Genomic DNA, 27456 nt, shown 5'->3' with positions numbered 1-27456 from the left:
TTGTCAAGAGCAGGGTATACTCTGGGGACCTGTAAGTCCTCAGTTCCTCCAAGATGGCACAATCAATGGAGAGGAATTACTCCTCTCCTGGCCTGTGCACTGGTCTGGGAGCAACCAAAAACTTTTCTGCCCAGAATCTGTGAGTAGTAGAATTCCCTCTATACAACCACCTCCACCTCAGCCACACCAGCATTCCTCCTCACTCCCAGACAGGGAGATTCAGATCAACTTCTCAGTTCCCCCAGGGGATTTAGGCTGAGGGCTCCACAAATGGACGCTGTGGCCATCTGGGGCCAGGGCTAGGGGAGGACCTTGCTCCCTTGTCACCCAGTTAAAAAAGCCCTCTCACTGACCTTTGAAATTGTCCTTGGCATTTGAAGGTTGAGAGATCTGACAACCACAGGTGCAGCTGGGGATTCCACCCCAAGGCCTGTTTCTGTCCTGTTCCTCCCAATGTCATGAGGTCAAGGTTGGGCTGGGCTCCCTGAGCTGCACTCTGCTCCATGTCCAGTACAAAAGACCTTTCCTGTCAGCCTTCCAGGTTACCTTGGGCTAGAAATTCTGCTGTGGCTTCTGCTGCTCTAGAATTTGTTGAGAGTCATTTTTTACAAGTATTTTAAGGGTTGTGGGGGAAGAGTTAGAGTATGTGTGTCTTTCTACTCCATTATCTTGGCCCCACCCCCTGGCATAACCATTTATGAAGTGTTTACTATGTGCCAGGCATTGTACTAACCATTGGGGTTACAAATACAAGCAAAAAGAAAAATGATTCATGCCTTCAAGAAGCTTATGTTCTAATTGGGGAATATAATACACAAAAGAGAGATGAAAGTGAGGGGAGGGTAGAATAAAACTATCCAATGTAGAGGCATGGTCTGGAAGTTCAGAATGGGTCTAGAAAAAGAGAACAAAAACAGGTTTGCCTGGGCCCTTTCTCAAAATGGAGGTTCTAGAAAGAACTCTCCAATGTGAGAAGGATTGGAAGATTGGGGAAAATGGACCTTGAAGACGGACATCCCAAGGTGATCATGGAAGCAGAGCTGATAGACTTTACCAGGATGAGGAGGTTCTAGGTGCTAAGAAATTCCAAGAAAAACCAGCAGTAGGAGGAACATAGTTTTGAAGTTCAGAAAAGTGGGAATAGGGCTAATAGGAGGAAAGGCTCTATGTTGTATGAAAACTGGATTCCTATATCAGGACCTGGCGTTTAGTCTTGACTCCAACACTAACTGCCATGTGACTGGGGAACCTATTTATCTGTAAAATCAAGGGATTGATATAGATGACATAGAAAGTGCCTTCTCTTTCAAGATCCTTTCTAGCTCTAATAGTCTATGGTCTCAAGCTCCTTTTTTTTTAGTTTTTCTTTAGTATTTTATTTTTCCCCAATTACATGTAAAAATGATTTTGAAAATTCATTTTGAAAACTTTGAGTTCCAAATTTTCTCCCTTCATCCTTCCCCACCTCCCCCCTCATTGAGAAGGCAAACAATTCAATATAGATTATACAAATGTAGTCACGCAAAACATATCCATAATAGTTATGTTGTGAGTCTCAAGTCTCTTCTGATTTGAAATACTCATGCTCTCTTTCCAATTCTAGAAACAGTCTATTACAATTCTAAATGATCTGCATACAGAGGGTGAATGTGACATTCCCAAACTAAAACAGAGAAAAGACATGAAACTCCAACAGTAACCTTTGACCAACTGTCTTTTGAACCAGGTAACCTGGGCTCTCAGCTGGTGGAGTACAAAGAAGAAATGTACATCACATCTGACTGTGGAAATACTTGGCGTCAGGTAAGAAAACAGAAAAGATTAAGTCACCTTTCTTCTTCAGGAGGTACAAATTCTGTAAATCTGGGAAAGTATGTGTGTGTGTGTATATGAGAGAGAGAGAGAGAGAGAGAGAGAGAGAGAGAGAGAGAGAGAGAGAGAGAGAGAGAGAGAGAGAGAGAGAGAAAGGAGAGAGGCAAAGAGAGGGAGAGAGAGAGACATAGAGAGAGGAGAGGCAAAGAGAGAAACAAGAGAGAAAGGAGAAAGGAGAGAGAGAAAAAGAGAGAGAGAGAAGAGAGGCAGAGAGAAAAAGAAAGGAGAGAGAGAAAGGAGAGGGAGGCAGAGAGAGAGAGAAAGAGAGAGGGGGAGAGAGAGAGAGAGAAGAGAGGCAGAGAGAAAGATAGAGAGACAGAGATTCCTCAAACTACTCATTTGCTGTCTGAAAGATGCATAGACTCTTTTCTTATTCCTTCAATAAAGCAAGCTTCCTAGAGCTCAGTCCTTTTTGATTAGATGCTTGGGTGTGATATGTTCACCAGGTAGCATGTCCATGTTGTTTGAGTGAAAATTACACTGTTGGGTGTACTCCTTACTTTGGAATGTCCAGAGCTCCTTTGAATTGCATTCCATATAGGATCACAGAATGTCCAACTCAAGATTCCTGTTAGGAAGGCTGCCTAGGTTTGTTTGCCCATTCAGAAGATACGAGCCTAGTTCTCTAAGTCAAGCCTCACAACTCAGAGGATTTAGAGCCAGAAGGGATCCCAATATAATTCAGCTCCTACACTTCACAGATGAGGAAACTGAGACTCAGAGATGGAAAATGACTTGCCCAAGGTCCCGCAGGGAGGGAGGACAGTCAAGATTTTCACACAGGTGCCCTGACTCTGAATCCAGTGCCCATCTGCTATACCTACAGTTCTCTAAGTATGGTCTGGGGAGATAGGGTAGAGTCCCTGAGCCCTTTCAGGCACTCTGTGAGGTCAAAGCTATTTTCATAATAATCCTATGATGTTTAAAAACTTTGAGATATATAGTTTCTAGATAATTAATCATCGCATTAATAATACTAGTGTTTTATTAATAAAAGAGGTCAATGCCTTGCTTAAATGCCAAAAACACCTCATCAGTGGGCTCACAGTTTATACATCCTTGAAAGAGTGGGTGTTCCTGAGAGTGGCAGTCAACTCTGATTGCTTAACAGTTAAGAGAGAATGAGTATTACAATGAGGGCCTTGAGATATATAACACTGAGCACCCAAATCTTGGTCAAAAGATATCAATTTCCATATCACCCTCCTGACAAAAGGAAGGATCCACATTTTCCCAGTCTTGTCTAAGCAAACACAATGAACAGGAATCCACCCTTTCTCTCAAACTTAGAATTTCTTTTTTTCTGTCTTTGATTAGATCTTAGTCTGAGTAAGTTTTTGTCCAAGATTTCCCACACTGGTTGATTTCTGGATGAGGAAGTAAAAAAGGCAAAACACCTTGGTCCTGATTCAGTAATTAGTTATTAAATACAAGAGAGAAATAATCATTTCTTACAATATTAACATAATAATAATTTTCATGTTAATACTAAAATGTATTTATTTCCAAAATGGCAAATATCTATAGATATAACACACATAATCAAAGAGGGAAGGTCCTCAATTTTTTAAGAGTGTAAGGGTGTCCTGAGACAAAAAATCTGAGAAATATTGCATTATACCTAATACCACTGCTACCTCCCATTCCCTTTCTCACATGCCTGTACCTGAGAACCCTTCTCACCTTCTCATTTACTTCCTCTGATGTGCTATAGGCTGGGAGCCAGTTGCTAGCCTTCTGAGGATGTGTAGGTTGAATATACAAAGTCCCTGAACCCTCACTAAAGTTTTCCCCTAATGCTTCAAAGAAGAGCAGAATTGGGATTCTCAAAGGATGTTATGGTGGACTGTGAGTTCTGGCCATTGTCGCTGTTCAGTCATTTTAGTCCTGACTTACTCTTCATGGCCCCATTTGGGGTTTTCTTGGCAAAGATACTAGAGTGGTTTGCAATTTCTCTCCAGCTCATTTTACAGATGAGGAAACTGAGGCAAACAGGGTAAAGTGACTTACCCAGGGTCATACCATCAGTAAGTGCTTAAGACCAGATTGAATTCAGGAAGATGAGTCTCCCAGCTGCCCTCCATGAGTTCTGATAGATGTTATTAAACTGGAAAGACTTCAGATATGCATATAGTGTTGAAATATGTGTGTGTTGTCTCATGACTAGCTTAGTTAAGAGCTCCCTGGATGGTAGATCATGTTTATTCTAAGGCCAGGGAGAGATGCCAACTACCTAAAAAGGTAGATGAGGATTGTTCTAGATTGCCTCCCCTAGTGCCTGATCCAGTCAACACTCCACAGAAGACACTGGGTTGAGGCAAGCAAGAACAGGAATTAGCAACAATCCTGCCTTCACTCTTCCTCCCAGACAAGTAATCCCAAGTACTACTCTACGGCATTCATAAGTCCCATAAAGAAGAGACATTGCCAGATTTTATCACAATGGGCTAGTTCTTTGGGCCCATTTGCCTATTTGAGGCTGTACTCTGTGTGGTTAATAACTGAAACTTCACTTCTTTGAAAGCCCTGTGATTTATTGATAAGGTAGGGGGATGGGGGAAGCTCTTTACTAATGTAGATCACAGCTCCACCACCACTTGATAGAGGAGCTTCATGGGTTGGTAGAGCCAAAACAATTTATCACCTGGAAGCTAATACTTTGGCAACAAGCCTCTCCATGGTTAGCTAGGCTGGTTCTCAGTTAAGAGACCTACAATCCATCACCAGCCCACACTTGAGGCCTTTTCAGTTGGATAGGACCTGCTAGAGTGTATACTGGACTGAATTCAAGTTTTAAAAAACCATTTATTAAGTGCCTAGTACATTTAAGTTCTTAGTTAGCCACTGGGGATACAAAATCAAATAAATCACAGCCCCTTCTCCCACAGAGCTTAAAGTCTATTGGGAGACTTTAATAGGTACACAAATAACTCTACTACAAACCTATGCATGATCTTTTAATTCAATTCAACAAACATTTATTAAATGTGTGCAATGTAGAGAGAGCTGTTCAGCTTCGGGAAGAGAAAATGTTGAGGAAGTTTGTGTGGTATGATGGGAACAGAACTCTCACCGGAGCTAGGAGACATGAGTTCCAATCACAATTCTGACTCTTGAGAGCTACATGATCCTGAGCGAGTCCTTTAACTTCTCAGGAACCTCATCTGTAAAAGGGGGTTCCATGGTACCCATACTGAACACTTTACCAGTGTATAGAGTGGAAAGCATTGGGTGAAATCAACGTGATTCAACAAACAATTATTAGCATCTAGACGGCTATGTTGGTCAGCAGGGACACAAAGACCAAGATGAAACAGGCTCCAGTATTGGGAGTTTACATTGTATCTTAACACCAGTCAGGTGAAACATTGTTAAGTAAAACATAGCCCAACCATTATTGCCAGGGCAGTGGTTGCCAAACTATTGCCCAAGGGCCAAGACAGGTACAAAAACACAGAACTTAGGACATCACAGCTGAAAGGGACCTGTAATATCATCCGAAATAGAGATCTAAGCTCAAGTTGCTTGTCTGCCTTAAGTATAGAGCACCTTGGAGTATTTACACTGCTACTGTCAAGATCTTTACAAGGAGACAAGAAATGAGGGCACAAAGTACATCACAGGGACAATATTCTTGTGTAATCTCTCAGCATCCTAGTCACTAGATCTATGCTCATGCATAGTTCTACTATGTGATTTCTTCAGGTTCACCAAATGTCAGAAAAAATATGATGGTGGTAGAGTGGAAAGAGCATTGTACTTGGAATCAGGTAGCCTGGTGGAAGTCCAGGATTTAAAGCTGACTTGGTAGATGAACCTGAGCAGGTGACTCACTGTAGAGTTCATGCCCTCAATCCTCAATTCCCTTCTTTACATATGAGGAAACAAGGCCTAGAAAAGCAAAATAACTGACCCAAGGTTAAACAGTCTCTTAAGCAGAATACATGGGATTTAAAATGAGGTCCTCTGCCTCTATGTCCAATTAATTAATGGAGTATCAATTATCAAGAATTTATCAAACACCTACTGTGTATAAGGGACTGTGCTAGGCACCTAGGATACAAGTAAAGATAAAACACTCCCTACTTACCATAATGTAAGAGACAAGCATATATAAACATATATCCAGCATAAACATCAAGTTAATAAAATACAAATACATACCAACTAGTTAAATATAAGATAGTTTAGCAAGAAAAGCACCTAAAGTTGGAGAGAAAAGATGGTACTTAAACTATGTCTTAAAAGTAGAAAGGTACTCTGTAAGGCAGCCTTTCTTTTTAAAGCAAATTTAATTATTTGCTTTTGGTTTTCAGCAATCACTTCCATACGCTTTAAATTTTCTTTCCCTCCCTCCCCAAGATGGCATGCAATCTTATATGGGTTCTATCCTTACAATCTTATTAAACATATTTTCACATTAGTCATGTTGCATAGAAGAATTAAAACAAATAGGAGAAACCATGAGAAAAACCAAACCAACACGTAACACAAAAGAAAATAGTCTGCTTCATTCTGCATTCTGATTCCATAGTTCTTTCTCTGGATGTGAATGGCATTTTGCCTCAAGACCCCTTTGGGAATATTTTAGGTTCTTGCATTACTGTGAAGGGTTTAGTCTATCAGAAACAGTTCTCACACACTGTGGCTGTTACCATGTATAATGTTATCCTGGTTCTGCTCCTTTCACTCAGCATCAGTTCATATAGGTCTTTCCAGGCCTCTCTGAAGTCTTCCTGATCACCATTTCTTATAGCACAATAGTATTCCATACATTCATATACCACAACTTGTTCAGCCATTCCCCAATTGATGAGTATTCCCCCAATTTCCAGTTCTTGGTGAGGTAGCCTTTCTACTTAACACTACCTTCGTATTTATCTATGTCTCCCCTTTACCTGAGAGCTGCTACTAGCATATATCTCAACCCAAAACACCTTCCTGAAACAAAATACCTTGATTTTTCAGACAATTCTGACCAATAAACTTACCCATCACTTCTTTGCTTGGAAAAAAAAATCATCCCAAATGAATTCTTGGGTGAGGCAGATGTGCCCATAGCATCTGCATTTAGAGAAGCACTTGCATTAATGATTTGAAATCCGCCTACTAACACCAGCCATAATTTTCCATCAGACGCTGCTTCTTGGTCCCTTGTTAACCAGATGAAAAATGAAAAGTGGCTTTGGGTAACTTCTTTTAATTAAAACCTTCATGCAGACTGTAAGAGAACTTATTAAATCTTCTTAGCAGTCCTAACCACCCACAGCTCTGATAACAAAATAGATACCCCAAAAGCTCTGGGAGCACACCCACATTGTTTGTTCCCTGATTAAAAATGGATCCGCTCTCTTTTGTTGTGGTTAGATTGTTGTTGGGTTGCTTTTTTTTGAGACATCCATATTTTATTTTGGAAGTTTCACTTACTAACCCCAAATGTCCATAGGATTCCAACATCTCACAAAAGAGTGGAAATTTGACAGTGTGGTGCAGAGAAAAGAAAACTGGGCCCAGAATTAAGAGACCCAAGTTCAAGGTCTAGCTCTGACTCTTACTCTGTGCCTTCGGGCACATCCCTTTACCTCACAGGTAGATTGTAAATTGGTACAGCAGAAAGAACGCTGGGTTGAGAATCAGGAAACCTGGGTTCCAAACCCAGCTCTGCCACAAACAAGTCACTAAATCTCTCTGGGCCTCAGTGTGTTTCTTTGTAAAATGAGAGGACTGGACTAAAATAGTCTTAAAGGTTTCTTCCAGTTCTACGTAAATGATCCTATGACCCTGAGGACATAATATATTTAAAGTGTTTTATAAATGGGACAATCCTATAGAAATGTGAGCCACTATCACCACCGAAATCAAATCAATGAGCACAAATTAAAAAGGGGCCATGCGGTGTACTAGAGAAAGCCCCATGACATAGGTTTGAACGTCCTGCTCTGCTTCCTATGCCCCATATAACCTTCTCTCCAGCCCTCAGTGTCCTCATCCATGAAATGGAGGTGAGGGGAGGTTAGATGATGGCTCAACTCTCTTCTAGCTCCAAATCTATGACCTAAATCTAAACCCATAAAGTTCCTCCCAACTGTAAATCCTTTCTATGGCATATTGAACTGAAGAGTCCTCAGTATTGATTTGTGCTGGCTGTCTCCTTCCTGTATGTGTCTCAGACTGGGTGAGGAAAATAGAGATATAATTGCCATGCTGCTTGGACAGCAGCAAGACTAACGGCAATAAAGATAAGCAAGCATACAGAGAGCCTTGAAATTGGCCAGCATGGGAATGAGATAATGTAGACAATGGAATAGAAGCCAAGGCAGAGAAGACATATGTTGGCTAGCTGGAAACAGTAGTCAGACAAAATAAGGATACGCAGCATCCCAACAGAGGAGAATAGCCAGGTGCTAAGTCAAAATAAATATCTTGGGGATGGGAATATAAATGAGATGAAAGGGCAAATGGAAAATAAAGTAGACATTATATACTTGGGTAGCAGTCACAGGCTAACGGCTTCCCTGTCTCTGGTCATTTCTGCATCCATTGTTGATGTGATACTGAAGTGGAGTGGAAAGAGCCCAGGACTTGGGGTCAGCAGAGTAGCAAATCACTGCCAACTGTCTTTTAGTGAGCTGAGATCTCAACATCATGGAGTGCAGCTTGTACCTGAATAGGAAAGCTCTCCATAATATCCCTACTCATGCGTGCATGAGCATGCACACACACACACATTAAAATGTGAAAGATAAGATAGGTTTCTCATAAACTTGGAGTTTGAGATCTAGGCTTCATTTAATAGAGAGAGAGAGAGACAGAGACAGACAGACAGACAGACAGAGACAGAGAGAAGACAGTCACAATCATTTAAATGCATAAAGTGCTTTATAGTTACAGAACCCTTTTATAATCCTTATCGCATTGATCATCACCCAATCACCACAGAGACAGACCAGAGAGCATGCTAGGCCTGAATTCAGGAGAATTCCTTATGGGATGAGACTCCCAGCTCTGACTCTGAAAAATCACTTCAACTCTCTGAGCCTCAGCTTCCTCTGCAAAATGGGGATAATAATGTTCCTATTATCTCCCTTACAATGCTGTAATTTTTTATTGGTGTCTCTTGTCTTTACATCACTGTTATTTTCAAATATATCATTCTGCCCACCTTCCCACACTTTACAGGGAGTCTTTCTTTGTAATAAAGAAAAACATTTAAACAAAGCCAACTAACAGTTAGTGACTGGCACCACATGCTACATTCAGCTCACCAAGAAGAGGAGAATAGTATGGGGTAGGTTCAGGGAAAGTACTTTATAAATCTTTGATTGCTATCAGATGAGGGAAGATTTGGGGTGGGTTGTGGCTTTCTTCTTTAATTTCCATTTTTCAGGTCAAGAGATAGAAGGTCCAGAGATTAAAGGACTTGCGTCAGGCTGCATGCCAAACCAGTAACAGAGCAAGGACTTGAACCCTCGACCCCTGATCCCTAAAATCCAGTGTTTTTCCCAGTATACCACACTGATTCACTGTGTAAATAATCATCCTTCTGTTACATTGCTAAATCGTATTGACATTTGAGATCAATCTCCTGAATTTCCAAAAGGAAATGCTTCTGTCTCAGAATAAAGGTTAGTTTCATTTTCAAGTGAGGAGCAAATGATGTGCCTGTTTCTTCAAAGTTTAAGACTTGCATTTGGAAGGGACCTTTGAGGTCATCCTCTCCATTTGGCAGATAGGGTGACGAGCTGACTCCCAGAGAGTTTAAATCATTAGCTGACGATCACAAAAATAGTGAGTGACAGAGGCAGGATTTGAACTCAGGCCCTCTGATCCTACGTTCTTCCAATTATAGTGTGTCATCATTGACTCCTTTTTTCCTTCCCCCCACCGTCTCATTTACAGTCGGATGTCAAGCCCTATTAATCTTGCCTTTGCAAGAATCCCCTCCTAGCATCTCTCTCCTTATTCAGAAGAATTCATTGCCTCATAATTAGACTTTGGTAATTGTCTCTTAACTGATCTCCCTTACTTCTATTTGTTGATGGATTTCTCTTCCTAAAATATGGGGGTCATCATGTCACTCCCCTGTCTAAAAGCTTCATTAGCTCTTTCCTCTTCTGCTTCTCTTTTCCCACCTCCAGAAAACTACCAGACCTAGTCATTTCCCATCAAGCATCTCCCTCTCACCTTTCCTACTCTTCCTCACTCACGTTACTAACATCTACATTTAAGATGTCATAGCTTGTACAGCTTCCAGTCTAGGTCTCTTGCCTCCAGCATCTCCATATTGCAAGTGCCACTTGATTGGGCCTTTCATTCCTTTGCTTAAAAACGTTACTGGCTCCCCAATACTTCAAATATGGAGGTTTTGTTTCCTCAGATTAGCCCTCGCTTCACCTCCATCTGCCTTAGTTTTCTCATCTGTAGAATGGGGATGATAAGGGCAATGCCTACCTTCAAGGATTAGGATAAAATCAGATGATATTTGTAAAGTACTTTGCAAACCTTCATGGGCTATACAAATGCCAGCTATTGTTATTTTTCAAAATTTGCTGTATTCTTGCTCCAGTTGCCTTTTCCAGATTTCTCTCCTGCCATTCCTTCCCCCAAACCCTTGCCTCAGATAAGCTAGGATTGTGTTTGTTTTAATTTCCCTTGTATTCTCATCAGATCATCTCTCATGAATGTCTTTCCCTTAACCTCTCCTTCAGTCCAACTGCCCAACTCATCCTTCAAGATTCGTCTTGAACCTTACCTCCTCTGGGAAGCCCTCTCTGATGACCTCAGCCTGAAGTCTCCCCTGCCTCCTTTAAATCCTTATATTTCCTTCCTGTGTGACCTTGGGTGAGCTATTTTTACCCCAAGTCTCATTTTCTTCATCTGGAAAGTGACAGAGTTAGGTGAGGTGATCTAGAGGTCCCTCACAATGTTCTGTTTTCTAAGGTGCTTTCCAGTTCTAACATTATGGTTTTGTATTCTAAGATCTTTGGCAATTAATTGCATACTAAATTAATTGTTTTTTAATTAAAAAATATTAAGGCCCTACATACATAAGACTGGGACAGTTGTGAAGTCTAGGAAAGACAGAGTTTCTGTCCTCAAGGGATGTGAATCTCCTATTGCCTTTCGAAGGCTCTTCTCACATCTTGAACTTTCCTTTAAATCTCTGATGGCTTTTGGGAGTCAGAAAATCTTACTGCCCCCATCCCCACCCCCAAGAGATTTCCTATTAGTAAAATTTCTGCTCTTTTCTGACTTGCCATTGGAATGCTAGAATCCTTATTAGCTCACTATTTTAGAGAAGACATAAAGGATGGGCATTACTTGAATGTCTTTGATTGGTTGATTCAGAACTGATCTCACCTGATAAAGTATCAGGTCTGCAGTATCTTGTTTGTTACTTTAAATGGATCGATCAGCCCCCTTACCTAAATAACTTACACAAGTAATGGGCAACACAGGCAGTATTTGTATCTAAGTCCCCTGATGCTACTGGGCAGCTAAGTAGAGCAGTGGATAGATTAGGTCTGGAGTCAGGAGGACCTAAGTTAAATCCAGCCTAAGATATAGCTGTATGACTCTGGGCAAGTCACTCAACCCTGTGTGCCCCAGTTTCCTCATCTGTAAAATGAGCAGGAAAAAGAAATGGAAAACTACTTCAGTATCTTCACCACGAAAACCCAAATGGGGTCACAAAGAATCAGACATGACTAAAATAACTGACCAACAGCCTCTGATGCCAAAGCAATGAGCTTTCTACTGTACCACACTAAAGAGAAGCTTTCTAAAGGTCTCCTGTAACACTGAAGCCATAGAATTCTAGAGCAGGAGCTGTGGTTCATTTCTCTTTGCTTCCACCCAAGGGCAGAGGACAGGGCTCTCTGTTCACAGTAGGCGCTTAATAAACATTGATTGGTTCAATTTGATTGCTCCCAAGCCCAGGGCCTAGAAAATGGAGCCATGAATCAGTATTGCTTTCTTTAGTGGATCTCACAGCATTTTATAGAGTCTTCCATTGTGGAGATACTTGGGGAAAGTTATACTAAAAAAAGAAAGGTATGTAGGGAAAATTTTCCCCCATGTGCTATTTGTCCTCCACAAGCATTATCTTCACCTGCTCATTCCAAATATGCAGGGGTTTGGTCAGAGGCCTTTTTTCAGTGTAGATGGCTCTGATCCCATAGTAGCCTCAGGCATTTTGGAAGCTACCTCGATTTAGGAAGCTTTCCAGCAACTGCAGGCTAATGAGAGGTGCATCTCAAGGGCTTCATGACCGCTCAAACAATTGCATGATTTAAAGTTGAGAAAGATTTCAAAATCTTCTAGTCCAAACCCTTATTTTCAATAGAGGAAAATGAAGCCCAGAGGTTAAAGACCTGCCTGGGGTCACAGTATTGCTAAGTAGCCAAGCCAAGTTTTAAATTCAGATGCTCTGGAACCACAGAGCAAAAATATCAGTGCTTAGTTCAATTTAATTCAATAAATGTTTATTAAGTGGCTCCTGTGTGCCAGGAACTATGCTAAGTGCTGGGGATACAAAAAAGGGCAAAAGACAGTACCTGCTCTCAAGGAGCTCCCACTCTAATGGAGGAGATATCCTGCATGCAAATATATACAAAGTAAGCCATATACAGGATAAAGAGGAAATCATTAATAGACGGAAGGACCTGGAAGGGCTTGGAGAAGGTTTCCCCTAGAAGGTGGGATTTTAGTAGGACTTAAGAGAAGCCAGGGAAGTCAGTATGAGGAGCAAGGCAGGGAGAGCATTCCAGAAATGGTGGAGAACCAGAGAAAATAGCCTGAGCCAAGAGATGGAGTGCTTTGTTCAAAAAACAGCCAGGAAGCCAATGTCACTAGATCATTGTGGGGAAGGGTGGGGAAGGTATTAGAGTACTGGAAAGTTAGGAGGGTTCTAGGCAATAGGAAGCCACTGGAGTTTATTGAATAATGGTTACTGGGAGGGAGAGAACAGTCTGAAGTCCCCAGAGAGCCTTCCCTAGAGCATCACTTCAGCCCTCACTTTTTCACAGCTCCTTGATCAGCTGGACATTTGAAATATCTAGCTCTTCCAAGAATGCTGATTGAGAAAGAGACAAAAGCTTTTCTTCTTGTTAGGGCAATGTGATATAATGAAAAAAGGAACGCATCTGAAATCAGGAAACTACCTTTGAGTCTTAGCTCTGCCACTTACTAGCTATGAAACTAGGCAATTCACTCAACTTGTCTGGGTCTTAGTTTTATTATCAGTAAGATAGGAATACTAATACTTGCACTAACTACCCAATAGGGCTATTGTGAGATTTAATGGGAGTTATGCATTTAAGTATTTCTAAAATGCAACATTAGTGAAGGAAATGGCAAAACACAAGGCCAAATGGGGTCAGGAAGAGCTGGGCATGACTGAAAATGACTGACCAACAAAACAACATAGCATAATGTAGGAGACAACTTCTAGTAATAGGTAAGAGCACTAGACTTGGAATGAAGATTTCAGTTTGATCCTGCCTCAGGTGCTTGCTAATTATATATCCCTGGGCAAGTTTCCTCATCTGTAAAATGAGGATAACAGCAGCACCTAACTCACAGGGATTTGTGAGGGTTACAATTATACAGATGCTTTGCAAATCTGAAAGTGCTATATAAATATGGACTGTTATCATTGTTATTCAGTGCATTGAGTTATTATCACTTTCTCAATTCAGTAAAGATTTAATTGAAGTTATAAAGCTTTACCGGAGGGATGGAAGGGTGGGAATAAAATAATATAAATATATAATATATAAATATAAGAATTAAAAAATAATAAAATAAAATAATAAAAAAGATTGGCCACAGACAGAAAAGGCAAGGTTAAGAGAACTTGACAAATGACTATAAATGGGAGGGCCATAGACAATTGGTCAGAAAGAGATTAAAGGGCTCCCTTTACTGGGACTGGGTTCAGGACCCAGCTGCATAGCCTATGCTCATAGTATCAGGGCAAAGAAGAATAGTTGCACTTGTGGTAAAGGGGGAGCAGGGACCCTGATCACAATTACACGATGGAGCTCAAAAAACAACAACCTGAAAAGCATTTAACTTGGGCCAGTGCCCTGTCTATTCTGAGACCAGAGTTCAGCTTTAACATAAAGTTAAAAGTCAAGAAACAGGCAGGCAAAATAAGCAAACAACAAAAAAGAACCTGACCATAAGCTGTTATGGAGATAGGAAAGATCAAGACACAAACTCAGAAGAAGATGACATCAAAACAGCTACAAGCAAGGCCGTCAGGGAACATAAAGAATTGGTCACAAGCCCAACAATAATTCCTGGAAGAGCTCAGAAAGTATATTAAAAATCAAATAATAGAGGTGAAGAAAAATTGGGAAAATGAATGAGAATGATGCAAGAAATTTTTTAAAAGAGTGTCAAAAGCTTAGTAAAAGAGACACATCAAAAAAATACTGAAGAAAATAATACCTTTTAAAAAAGCGTTGGACAAATGGGGAAAAAAAGGTACAAAAATTCCCTGAAAAAAATAACTCCTTAAAAAGAAGAATTGGCCAAATGGGAAAAAAGAGGTACAAAAGCTCATTAAAGAAAATAATTCTTAAAAATTAGAATTGAACAAGTGGAAGCTAGTGACTCTCTAAGACATCCAGAGACAATAAAACAAAGTCAAAAGAATGGGAAAAAATAGAAGGAAATACATAACATTTCATTGGAAAAATAATTAGTCTGAAACATAAGTTGAGTAGACATAATTTAAGAATTATTGAACTACCAGATAGTAATAATAAAAATAAAAAAGCCTAGCCATCATATTTTTTTAATTCTGAAGGAAAACTGTCCAGATATCCTAAAATCAGAGGGTAAAATAGAAATAGAAAGAATCCATTCACCACTTACTGAAAAAGATCCCAAAAATATTATTGCCACACTCTGGACCTACCAGGTCAAGGAGAAAATACTGTAAACAGCTTGAAAGAAACAATTTAAGTATCATGGAACTATACTCAGGATCACACAAGATTTAGCAGCTTAAAGGATAAGAGGGCTTGGAATATGATATTCTAGAGAGCAAAGGAACTAGTATTAAAACCAAGAATGACCCATCAAACATGATTATTATCCTTGAATTATAATAATGAATATTTAATGAAATACAGGACTTCCAAACATTCCTGTTGAAAAGACCAGAGCTAAATAGAATATTTGACTTACAAATACAAGACTCAAGAGAAGGATAGAAAGGTAAACATGAAAAACTCATAAAGGCTACAATAAGGTTAAATTATTTATATTTCTACATGGGAAGATGATCCTTGTAACTCCTAAGAACTTTACAATTCTTAGGGCAGTTAGAAAGGCATATGAACAATATAGACAGAGGGAACAAGTGTGAGTTGACTATGATGGGATGATGTCAAAAAATTTAAGGGATGAAAAAGAGGGATGCATTGCAAAAAAGGGGAAGGGAGAAGGAACAGGGCCAAAATTGCTTCATAAAAGAGATGCAAAAAGAAGAGCTTTTACATTGTGGGAGAATTGGGGGACAGGAGGTAATATGCAATGCTTAATCTTACTCTCATTAGAAATGACATACATACTCACTGGGTGCAGAAATCTATCTTACCCAATAGGGAAGTAAGAGGGGAAGGGGCAGCACTGATAGAAGGGAAAATAGATTAAGGGAAACAGTGGTCAGAAACAAAACAGACTTTTGAGGAAGGAGTTGGGGAGAAAGGCAGGGTATGGATAAACAAGGAAAAATTGGATGAAGGGAAAGGCAGAATTAGTAATCATAACTGTGAATGTGAATGGGATAAACTTGCTCATATAATGGAAACAGAGAGCAGAATGGATTAGAAACTTGAATCCAACAATATTTTGTTTGTAAAACACATACTTGAAACAGAAACAAATGCAGAGCAAAAGTAAGGGGCTGAAGCAGAATCTATCATGCTTTAGCTGAGGTAAAAAGAGGCAGGGGTAGCAATCTCAAAAAAGCAAAAGTAAAAATAGACTTAATTAAAAGAGATAAGCAGGGAAACTACATTTTGCTAAAAATACCATAAGCATTGAAGTAATATCAATACCAAACATGTATTTACCACATAACAAAGCAGTGACATTCTTAAAGGAAAAGTTAAATGAATTATAGGAGGAAATAGACTGTAAAGTATACAAGTGAGGGACCTCAAATATTTTCTCAGAACTGGATAAATCTAACCATAAAATAAATAAGGAAGAAGATAAGGAGATGATTAGAATTTTAGAAAAATTAGACCTAATAAAACCCTAGAGAAAATTGAATCAGCATAGAAAAGAGTGTGTCTTTTTCTCAGAAGTACATGGCACCTTCACAAAAATTGGCCATGTGGTTGGGCATAAAACTCTCATGTACAAATTCCATAGCCATCCTTTTCAATAAATGGTTCTAGAAACATAGGTTAAAAATTAATTAGCAACCAAATAAACTAATCCCAAGAAATTAGTTGGTGAAAGAACAAATCACAGAAACAATAATTTCAATAGTGAAAATGACAACAATGAGACAATATTTATGGGATTCTGCCAAAATAGTCCTTAGGGGAAATTTTGTATCTCTAGATGTTCACATCAATAAAATGAAGAGCAGGTGAATGAGGTGGGCATGCGATTAAAAAAACAACATTTAAAATTCCCACTTAAAGACCAAATTGGTGATCTTAAAATTCAAAGGAGAAATTAATAATATTGAAAGTTACAGTGAAAAGCTAATAAAGAAAACTAGGACCTGATTTTATTTTTTAAAAAAACACAATAAAATAGATAAAACATTGGTTAATTTTATTTCATAGAAAGAAAACCAAATTATTAGTATCAAAAATGAAAAGGATGAATGCAACATCAATGAGAATGAATGAGGAGAATTATTAAGAGCTACTTTGCCCAATTATATGCCAATAAATCTGACAATTGAAGTGAAAAGGACAAATATTTACAAAAATATAAATTGCTCACATTAACAGAAAATAGAATACTTAAATAACTTGATTTTTGAAAATTTAATTGAATGAGTCATATAAATGAACTCTCTAAGAAAAAAAATCTCAAAACCAGATGAGTTCACAAATGAATTCTTCCAAACATTTAAAGACAATTAATTCCAATACTATATAAACTATTTGGAAAAAATAGCAAAGAAGGAGAACTAACAGATTAATTTTATCACGAAAATACAGTGCTGATATCTAAACTAGGAATAGCAAGAACAAAGAAAGAAAATTGTAGACCAATTTTCCTAATGTTGTTGCAAAAAATTTAAGTAAAATACTAGCAAGAAGATCATAGCAATATATCACAAAGATCATATACTATTTCCAGGTGAGATTTATACCAGGAATGTAGGAGTCATTCAATATTGGAAAATTATCAGCATAATTGCCCATATCAGTAATAAACACAACAAAAATCATATGCTTACATCAATATATGCAGAAAAGACTTTTGACAAAATACAATGCTCATTCTTGTTAAAAAAAATACTGGAAACCATTGGAATAAATGGAGCTTTCCTTAAAATAACCAGTAGTATCTAAAACAATCAGCAAGCTTTATACATAATAGAGATAAGCTAGAAGCCTTTCCAGTAAGATCAGAGGTAAAGCAAGGATGTCCTTTATCACCACTATTATTCAATATAGCAATAAAATTATTAGCTATAGCAATAAGAGAAGAAAAACAAAATGAAGGAATTAAAATCAGCAATGAGGAAACAAAACTATCACTCTGTAGATGACATGATGATATACTTAGAGAATCCTAGGTAATCAGCTAAAAAACTAATTGCAACAATTAACAACTTTAGCAAACTTGCATTATATAAAATAAACCCACATAACTTATCAGTATTCCTATATTTTATCAACAAAGTAAATAGGAGGAGCAGGAGATAAAAAGAGACGTTTCATTTAAAATAACTGCAGATGATATAAAATATTTGGGAGTCTATCTGACAAGATAAACCCAGGAACTATTTTTGCACAATTACAAAATGCTTTTCATGCAAATAAAGTTAGATGTAAACAATTGGAAAAATATGTTCAAGCTTAGATCCAGACATTATAATAAAAAAATAATTCTACCTAAATTAATTTCCTTATTCAGTGCCATAGTGATCAAAATACCAAAGAATTATTTTATAGAGCTAAAAAAAAGGAATAATAAAATTCATTTGGAAGAACAAAAAGTCAAGAAGATCAAGGGAATTAATGATAAAAATGTGAAGGAAAGTGGTTTAGCAGTACCAGATCTCAAACTGTAGTACAAAGCAGTAAACATGTAAACACTCTGGTACTGGCTAAAAATATGTTGATCAGTGGAATAGATTTGGTACACAATACATAGCAGTAAATGATCATAGTAATCTAGTGTTTGTCAAACTCAAAGTCTCAAGCTTTTGGAACAAGAACTCACTATGTGAACAAAATTGCCTAAAAAGCAGTTTGACAGAAACTAGGTATAGACCAACATCTCACACTATATACCAAGATAAGGTCAAAATGGCCACATGAATGAGACATAAAAGATTATGTCATACGCAAATTAGGGTAGCATGGAAAATTTTACCTGTCAGATCGATGAATAATAAAGGATCTGTGACCAAACAAGAGATAGATAATGGGAAGTAAAATAGATTATTTTGATTACATTTTTTTGATTACATTAAATTATAAAAAAGATTTGCTCAAATAAAACTAATGAAGCAAATTTAGGAGGAAAGCTGAAAACTGGGGTGAGATAGGGAGAGAATTTATAGCAAGTTTCTCTGGTAAAGACCTTATTTCTCAAACATTTAGAGAACTGAGTCAAATTTATAAGAATACAAGTCATACTCCAGTTGATAAATGACTAAAGGGTATTAATGGGCAGTTTTTAGAAATCAAAGCTATCTATAGTCATATGGAAAATTGTTCCAAGCAAATTAAAACAATTATGAGGTAATAATACCTTCAGATTGGCTAATATGACAGAAGAGGAAAATGATGAAGACCTGAACGGGATGTGGAAAAATTGGGACACTAATGCACCATTGGTGGAGTTGTGAATTAATCCAATCATTTTGGAGAGCAATTTGGAACTTTAGCCAAAGGGTTATTAAACTGTGTGTTTGACCCAGCAATACCACTGCTAGATCTATATCCCAAAGAAATCAAAGAGAAAAAGAAAAGGATCTCTATGCATACAAAAAACATTTATTGCAGTTCTTTCTGTGGTGGCAAAGAATTAGAAATTGAAGGTATGCCAATCCATTGGAGAATGGCTGAACAAGAGGTGGTATATGATTTTGATCGAATACTATTGTACTATATGAAATGAAGAACAGGATAGTTTCAGGAAAACCTGGGAAGACTTATATGAATTGAAGCAAAATAAAGAGAGAAGAACCAGGAGAATATTGTAGACCATAACAACAATAGTATACAATGATCAAATGTGAATGACCTGGCTATTCTGATCAATACAATGATTCAAGATAGTTCTAAAGGACTTATGATGAAAAACGCTATCCATCTCCAGAGAAGGAATTGATACAGCCTGAATTCAGATTGATGCCTAATTTTTTCACTTTATTTTTCTTTATTTTTTTTGCAACATGGCTGATATGAAAATGTTTTGCATGATTTCACGTGTATAACTGATATCACATTCATTGCTTTCTCTATGGGTGGGAGAAGGGTCATACAGACTGAAAATTCAGAACTCAGTTTTTTTTTTATTTTAAAAATAAAAGGCATTGGGTGAAGTAATGCAGAATAATTTGGGAAAGGTAGGTTGGAACTAGACTGTGGAATAGCTTAAAGGTCCAGCTTAGGAATTTTTAAATTTTGTCCTATAAGCAGTAGGTAGGTAGCTACTGAAAGCCTTTTGAGAAACAGAATGACACAGTCAAATCTATACCTTAGAAAAAATATTTCAATAGCTTTTTGAAGGGAGGATTAGAAAGGGAGGTGAGAAAACCAGTTGGAAAGTTATTCCAACAGTTCAGAAGAGAGGTGATGAGGGCTTGAACTTACTTGGTGACCATGGAAGTAGAAAAGAATGGACAAATATGAATAATCTTGTGGAATTATCTAGGACAGGACTTGTCAACTGAGTGGGTGTGAGAGGCAGGGAGGGGAAAGAGACAAGGCCAAGTCAAGATCTCAAGCTTCAGTGACTGTTGAGTAAAGGATTCATTCCTAGAAAGAGTTAAGTTGTAAACATAGGAATCCATATGGAACTGTATGGCTGCTGTCCTGGAAGCAAGAAACGGTTTGGATTAGATGACTTAAGGTCATTTTCTACCCTGATGGCAATGAACAATAGGTCTGGAGTGCATTAACCTATGCTCGTAAAGTCAGAGGCATATATGAGCAATAACTCTGGAGCTAAACTGCTCTCATATATATACAGCCATGAAGTGTGGAAATTCCAGGTTTAAAAAAAAGGGACTATGCCACACACATGCATCACTAGTGATGTGAGAAGCAGCTGTGGTAAAGAAGAATTAAGTTTGCTAAGGTGTGGGTGATGTGTTGCAGGGGGTGATTGGATAATAGAAGACACATTGGCCCCAGAGGACCAGTAAGATCTGCCTGACACCCTGTCATGCCATATGTCCACTTTCCAAAAGAAGGCATTGGAGTCCCAGAGAGCCACTCCAATTTAAGACAAGGGGAGCAGTTTTTGCATTCGTAGTCATAGCTCCCCTTCGACGTTGGGCACTAAGGCTTGTCTCATTGGCTATCTGGAGGAGAGAAATCTGGAGAAGTGACAGAAGAACATAATTTTCCAGCCTTTGGTAGAGAATATTTGTTGGGCATGTTATAGGAGAGACTCCTTTGATGTGTTGGTTAGACTAGATAGTCACTGACATCCCTTCCAATTTTCAAATCCCAAGAGTTGGATTCTGAGGCTTCACTTCATCCAAAGTACTGCTTTTCTTGCTGTCCTTGGTTTGTGTTTGTTATGGTTGGTGTTTTTGCCATATCTTGATTTTATGAGCATAAAGAACTCCTCTCTACTCATGTATAACAATTCCTTCTCTATAGCTTAAGGTAGTCACCAGGAGGTTAAGTGACTTGCCCAGAATCACACAACTAACAAGCACTATACATGTAAGAGAGAAGACTTGAGCTCAAGTCTTACTGATTTCAAGGCTAGACCTCTACTATTATACCACGTTGCCTTCTACATCCTTTCTTAGACTCTAATAAATGAGGAAACTTACTGTTCTTTTCAAATGGAAACATAATGTTCTTTCTTTGAAATTAATTACAGAGGCAGAGATCTAGAAATGGAAAGAACCTCAGAGCTTGTACAGCGCCACCCCAGAATTGTACAGGATAGGAAATTACCCCCTCCTTTGCAATAAATAAATAAACAAATAAATGATTTGCCCAAAGTCTCATAGCTTTGTTAGTGGCAGAGCTAGAATTCAAACTCTGGACTCCTGACTCCAAGTTCAATATCCTTTCTATTGAACAATAACATTTCCTTATTGTTAGGCATCTCTCGTGCATAGGCGGCTGATTTCACCTACCCACTCATGCCAAAGGCCCCTGGACTTTCCATGCCTTCCGCACCTTCATCACATCCAGACATGAAATAAAGAGGAGGATTTTGAGTCTCAAAGTTTTCCTCTTGTCTATTTGGCCCTTGTTTCCCAACTGATTTGTTCATTCACTGTGCATTTAATAAGTCTATACTATGTGCCAGGTGCATGAGATACAAGTGTAAAGACGGAAATGATTCCAGCTCTCAAAGAGTTTGCCTTCTATTAATAGGAAACAGCACAAAATTAGGAAATTAAATACTAAATATATACAATGTAATTTCTGGCAGGAGGATACTGGAAACCGAGAAGAGAAGCATAAAATAGGCTTTCTATAGGAAAAAGTGTTAGAGGCAGATGGGAATTCCAAGAGGTAGAAATGGGGAGGGAAAGCACTTCCTGCAAAGGCATGGAAAGTTTTGTTTCAGACATGTTAAGTTTGGGGTGTCTGTAGGACATGCAGTTGGGATAACAGTAGGCAGCCTATGATGTGTGATTGATGTCAAGAGACAGACAAGGTCTGGATTTATACACCTGTGAGTCACTGACAAAGAAATTTTCATTTATTTCATAGGAGCTGTTGAAAACACCAACTGAATTAATGTAGTTGTGTTGTTTCAGATGTGTTCAATTTTCCATGACCCCATTTGGGGTTCTCTTGGCAAAGATACTGTAGTCATTTACCATTTCCTTCTCTAGCTCATTTTACAGACGAGGAAACTGAGACGAACAAGGTTAAGTGACTTGCCCAAGGGTCACACGGCTAGTAACTTTCTGAGACAAGATTTGATCTCATGAGTATACGTCTTCCTGATTCCAAGCCCAGTGCTCTAGAAAATGTGTTGCATTTCTTTCTATCTGCTGTTTTGTCCGAAAGTGTTCCTATACATACATTCTCCCACTGAGAGAATATAGGGAGGAAAAAAGAAAACGGCCCAGGGGAGAGCTTTGAGGTACACAGACAATGAATGAGCAAAGGAAACGTAGAAATAGAGCCAGGAGAGAACATCACAAGAATCTGAAAAGGAGAAATTATCCAGGAGAGGAGAGTCAGTTATACCAAATGCTACAGAGAGCTTAAGAATGTTGAAGACTGAGGAGAGGCCATGAGATTAGGCAATTAAAAGATCACTGACATCTTTGGGGAGAACAGATTCAGTTAAGTGATGAGGTTGGAAGCCAATGGCAGATGCTTTAGAAAAGAGGAGAAGGAAAAGCCAATAGGGACGCCAAATGACAATGGCTACCTGTTGTGACCTTTCCTAATCTCCCTGTGCCTCAGTTTCCTCATCTTGAAAATGAGGGGATTGAATGGACTCTCAGATGCCTTCTGACTCTAGATCTAAGATCCTATCTTACGCTTCTATGCAGAAAAATGCAGATAGCATTTTGTTTCTCTCACTCTTCCTTGGCTTTAGAAATCCTGCCCTAGGAATCTAATAGACTCTATTTCAAAGATGTGCATATTTATGTCTCTCCTCTGGATATGGAAACCACTCAAAAGGTCTGCCAATAGATGGACTTCCTTCTACTCACGCTTAGTGGTCATACCATACTCTACAGCTACTCAATAAGTAGCCTATCCTTTATTCCCTCACACACATGATCACATGCAATCTTTTATTTACTTGAGATTTCTCTAAGATCCCAGTGTAAACAGGCCTAGGTCCTCATCCATATATTGATTAATCACTTCACAGCTCCATCACAACTATACCTAGAGGCCAAATCAATACTCACAGGATGGCATCAGTGACCAATTGTCATTACTACCCTCTTCAAATTGCTTTGTATTCTACAGATAGATATAGATACATACATAGATTTATAGATATTTCACATTTACTTGACTGCGTACATACTTTCAATTCTTCTACTAGAATGGAAGCACCTTGAGAGTAAGGGACTGGTACGCTATTTGGAGTGGTTTCCCATTTCCTTCCCATGTTCATTTTACAGATGAGGAAACTGAAGCAAACAGGGTTAAGTGACTTGCTTAGGCTTAGGCTTAGCTGCTAAGTGTCTGGGACCAGATTTGAACTCAGGATGATGAATCTTCCTGACTCCAGATCCAGCAGCACTCTCTCCACTCTGCCACCTACCTAGCTGCCCCAAGCTGTTTCATGAATGCTTGTCCAATTGAATTGATTAAAATTGAACTGAATCAAAGAAGTATCCTCATGTACCCTTTAGGTGGGGGAGATCATTCATATTTGTTGACAACTGCTTATATTCCTTCCCTTTCCTGCACAGTTGTCTGCTTTCACCCCAGGGATTCTCAACTTTAACAATCTGAAATAAACTTAAAATTCAAAAGAAAAAAAAATATCAAATTAGCATTTCCTCCCATTTTCTCATGTTGCAGCCTGGAAATATCCCATGAGTTTCTGCATTTCTTTTGTCCACTGTTTTGTCCGAAAGTGTTCCCATACATACAGCTTAGTTTGGATAAACATCTGTTTGAATGAAGCCAGCTGAACAGCAAGTTTATTTTTGCTCCACTTAGCACTAATCTAGCATCCAAATCTCTGGTGAACTGTACTGCAACTGGATTTGATGGTGCTGCTGCCTTTCTGATTCAAGAAGCTGCACTGAAGCCAGAAAAATGGAAATAAATTGGACAGATGAAATTCAATACAACACCAGCACAAAAACCGCTGCCCCAATTTTTTGCTTTTTCTTTTCAAATGTCTCATTAAGGAAGACATGAGACAGAGTGAAATTCAGCGCATTTGTATTTGGGATCTCTCTCTCTCTTTTTTTTCCCCTGTTATTCTGAATACCTTGTCTTTCAAAATTGTGTTCACATGTTCTGCCTCTCAGTGAGACTATCACTGAATATTTATAATAACTCACAAAGCTAAAGCATTTTTGACTTTTATCAAGTCCTTTCCTCCAAACTACTTTGTAAGGGAGGTAAGTCAAGTATTCTTATACCCGCTTTGAAGATAAAGAAATGGAAATACTGAGAAGTAAAGGGGCTTGGCCATAAGTGGTAGAGGCAGAGACATAAACCTGGGTGTTTTAACTCTAGTATTCTGTCCTTCTACCTGCATGTGAGAGGTAGTGTGGTCTAATAGAAAGAACATTAGGTTTGTCCTTCCTGAACATAGAGCCTTTAATAGTAGGGGTTAGTGAATGAAAGATTTACACCAAGCCCTCCAAGAAAATCACACCTTAGTCATTCTCTACCTTTGTGAAAATAGGCAAGTCATTTAACTTCTGTTTGCCTCAGTTTCCTCACATATAAAATGGGGATAATAATAATACCTAGTTTGCAGGACTGTTGTGAAGACTGAATGAGATATTTGTGAAAGGTTTAGCACAGAGTCTGCCACGTAGTTGGCACTTAGCAAGTGTTTATTTCTTCCCTTCCCCCATTCCCTCTACTCAATCTGATCTCACTTTTCTCTCCCTACTTATATCTACAAGAACAGAATTTTCAAGAACTTATTCTGAAGGAAGGCTTATTCATCATAACCATGATATCACACATTTAGAACAGAAAGAGTCCTTAAGAGGTCATCTAATCTAATCCGTCATTTTACAGATAAGGAAACTGAGCCCTATAGAGGTTAAATTACTTTGCCCAATGTCAACCAACTGGTAGGTGACAGAAACAGTGTTTAAAACTAATTTCCTCTTATTCTATAAATTCAGTGTTTGTTCCACTGTACCATTATTTCATTTTATCCTCATGATAATATTGTGAGGTCAACAGAGCATGAAGTCCCATTTATGTAACCTTCTCTACCTGTCTGGATATAGGTTTGGAAGCAAAAGATGACAGATTACTCCTACCTCTGGGTCCTGTCTTTGGAATGTGAATACTATTGGTCAGAATCAGTCATCCTTTTTTCCTCTCTCCAGGCAATTCCTATTCCCTAGACACAACCATCAACTATGCCCTTACAGAGACCTTCCTTTGAGTATGCATGGAGCAAGAGGGGAAGAAATGAGGGAGGCATGACCCTAGAATACAGCCTTGACCCATATAGCAAAATATTGTTCCAACAATTTTTTTAGCCTGTATTCAGTTTGGTTCTGCATTTGGGGGAAGTTTATAAAAATTTACTTATAAATCAGTGTTCTAATATTTTCTCTTATTTGCCAAGAGCCTCCAGCAGGGATGAAAAGTCTCTTGTTCTATGCAGAAGGGTTAGACTTCTTCCTCTCTCTCTTTCTGCTAGTCTCAGTCATCTTTATTTTTCTTATAACCTCCTTCTGCATTAATCAGGACATACCTCATTCCAAAGCATGTAAAATTAATCTTTTTTTAACCTATAACTTAAAAGAAAAGATAGCTTTAGATTTAAAGTATACTCTGCTAATGGGATAAAGGAAGGATAAGTCAGTGACATCATCTATGTCAATATTTTGTGCCTGTGCACAAACTTCCCTTAAAGTTTCTTAATCTCTTCTAGGGTGGGAAGAAAGCAAGGAAACTGGTATCAGGTAACATCTCTCCGAAGCTATGAATTGACCCCAAACATGTGCTACATTCCTCCTCAGGCTTCGAAAGCTTTTAGTCTCATGGAAGATCCTCTGCAGTATATTTGATGGCATAGCATCATCCTAAACATCAGGGCTTTATGTAACAAGGATTACCCCAGCCCATTTTAGAATGCCTTTCACAGTGTGGGTGCACTGACAACACATACAACAGACATAGCACAATCTAAAGAACTACTCAAATGAGGCTACAGTGACTGCAGGTCTTTTTACTTTGCAGGATATAACACATGTACATGTCAGCAGCACACTCATTTATAGAACCATAGCAAATTTGCATAACAACAAGTCAAATAAAGGAATGATATCACTAGGCCTATAAAATAATTTTTAAAATGAAGAAATAGCAACATATGCAAGCCAAAATTGTGCATGATTAACAGACTAGCTAATAATACATGCATAATACCAATATAAAAGCAAAATAATTTGGTTGTGAAAAATGAAAGTATGTGCATCAATGACCCTATGAAATTACATACAAGGTACACATTACATATATCAAGGTTAGCAGATCTAACCCTGTGACTGCTTTACTCAATTCCCATCATTCCCTATTGCCTCTAGAATAAAATATAAGCTCTTCTGTTTGATTGTTAAAGACCTTTCCAACCTGGTCCCCATCTACCTTTCCAGTCTCATTGGATGTCACTCCCCCTTCTACACCTTGCTATCCAGCCAGACTAGGAGGGTCTGTGATTGAAGTCCCAGACAAAAAAAAAAGGTGCTTTCTCTGGATTCAGTTTTCTCCAGTCACTTAACTCGTCATTGGGATACAGTTCACTGAAGATTCTTCACTTGAGATATTTGCTTCTGAGCCACTGCCTGGTTCAAATATTCTTTGCTGTATAGGTAGGTAGCCTTTTTTTCTTAGAGGACAGGCATATAAGCCTAGCTAAAGGTGCCCCCAAAACGATTTGAGATAGCATCTGCTTGTCAAGTCAAACCACTGCCATCACCTCAACAACCACTTCTCTACTTCTATACAACCCTGATGGAGATAGTTCAATAACCCAAACCTAAGAATCTTAGAAATAGCAGTGACTTACCAAGTTACAGGTCCTGCTTCCAACCTTGAATCATCATTGAGAGGATGAATTACTGTGGAAAGGGGCTAAATGTGACCATTATCACCAACTTCAACTGTTAACTGACTGACCCTTATGGGCAGGTAAGCCCAAGAGCTCCCAAAATGACAGCGCCAATTAGATAATTGATTCTGCTTCCAGTTCAGCCCCCAAAGTTATCATCACAGATAGTAACTCCCCATACGTCTGTCAGGATACAATCTGGCAACTTGTCCTGTAGGGGCTACAACAAAAGCTATTGAAAGTCCAGAAAAGAAACTTCTTATCCTTGGCACTGTGAAATCATTGAACATCAGTTATAGATATGGTTTTACAGTAGAAATGAAATGAAAGGAGATGCATTCCTGTCTGCCTTGCTGCTGCACACTAAGCACTATGGGGCTTTTCATCTGGCTAGTAGCTGAAACCTATCTGTTTTGCTTCCCC

General features: G+C 38.6%; 1 protein-coding gene across 4 annotated transcripts in view; it reads left to right on the top strand.

The window, feature by feature from the left end:
* The window catches only part of SORCS2 (sortilin related VPS10 domain containing receptor 2), a 1292493-nt gene that overhangs the window by 1163021 nt on the left and 102016 nt on the right, over positions 1-27456 (top strand). For all 4 annotated transcript variants that reach the window (XM_072620161.1, XM_072620158.1, XM_072620159.1 and 1 more), the window contains exon 12: positions 1727-1803. In XM_072620161.1, the coding sequence (XP_072476262.1) occupies positions 1727-1803 (77 nt within the window). The remainder of the gene's footprint in view (positions 1-1726; positions 1804-27456) is intronic.

The sequence above is a fragment of the Notamacropus eugenii genome, chromosome 6 (assembly GCF_028372415.1).
Source record: "Notamacropus eugenii isolate mMacEug1 chromosome 6, mMacEug1.pri_v2, whole genome shotgun sequence".
NCBI lineage: Eukaryota > Metazoa > Chordata > Mammalia > Diprotodontia > Macropodidae > Notamacropus > Notamacropus eugenii.
This window is presented reverse-complemented; position numbering and strand designations above follow the sequence as displayed.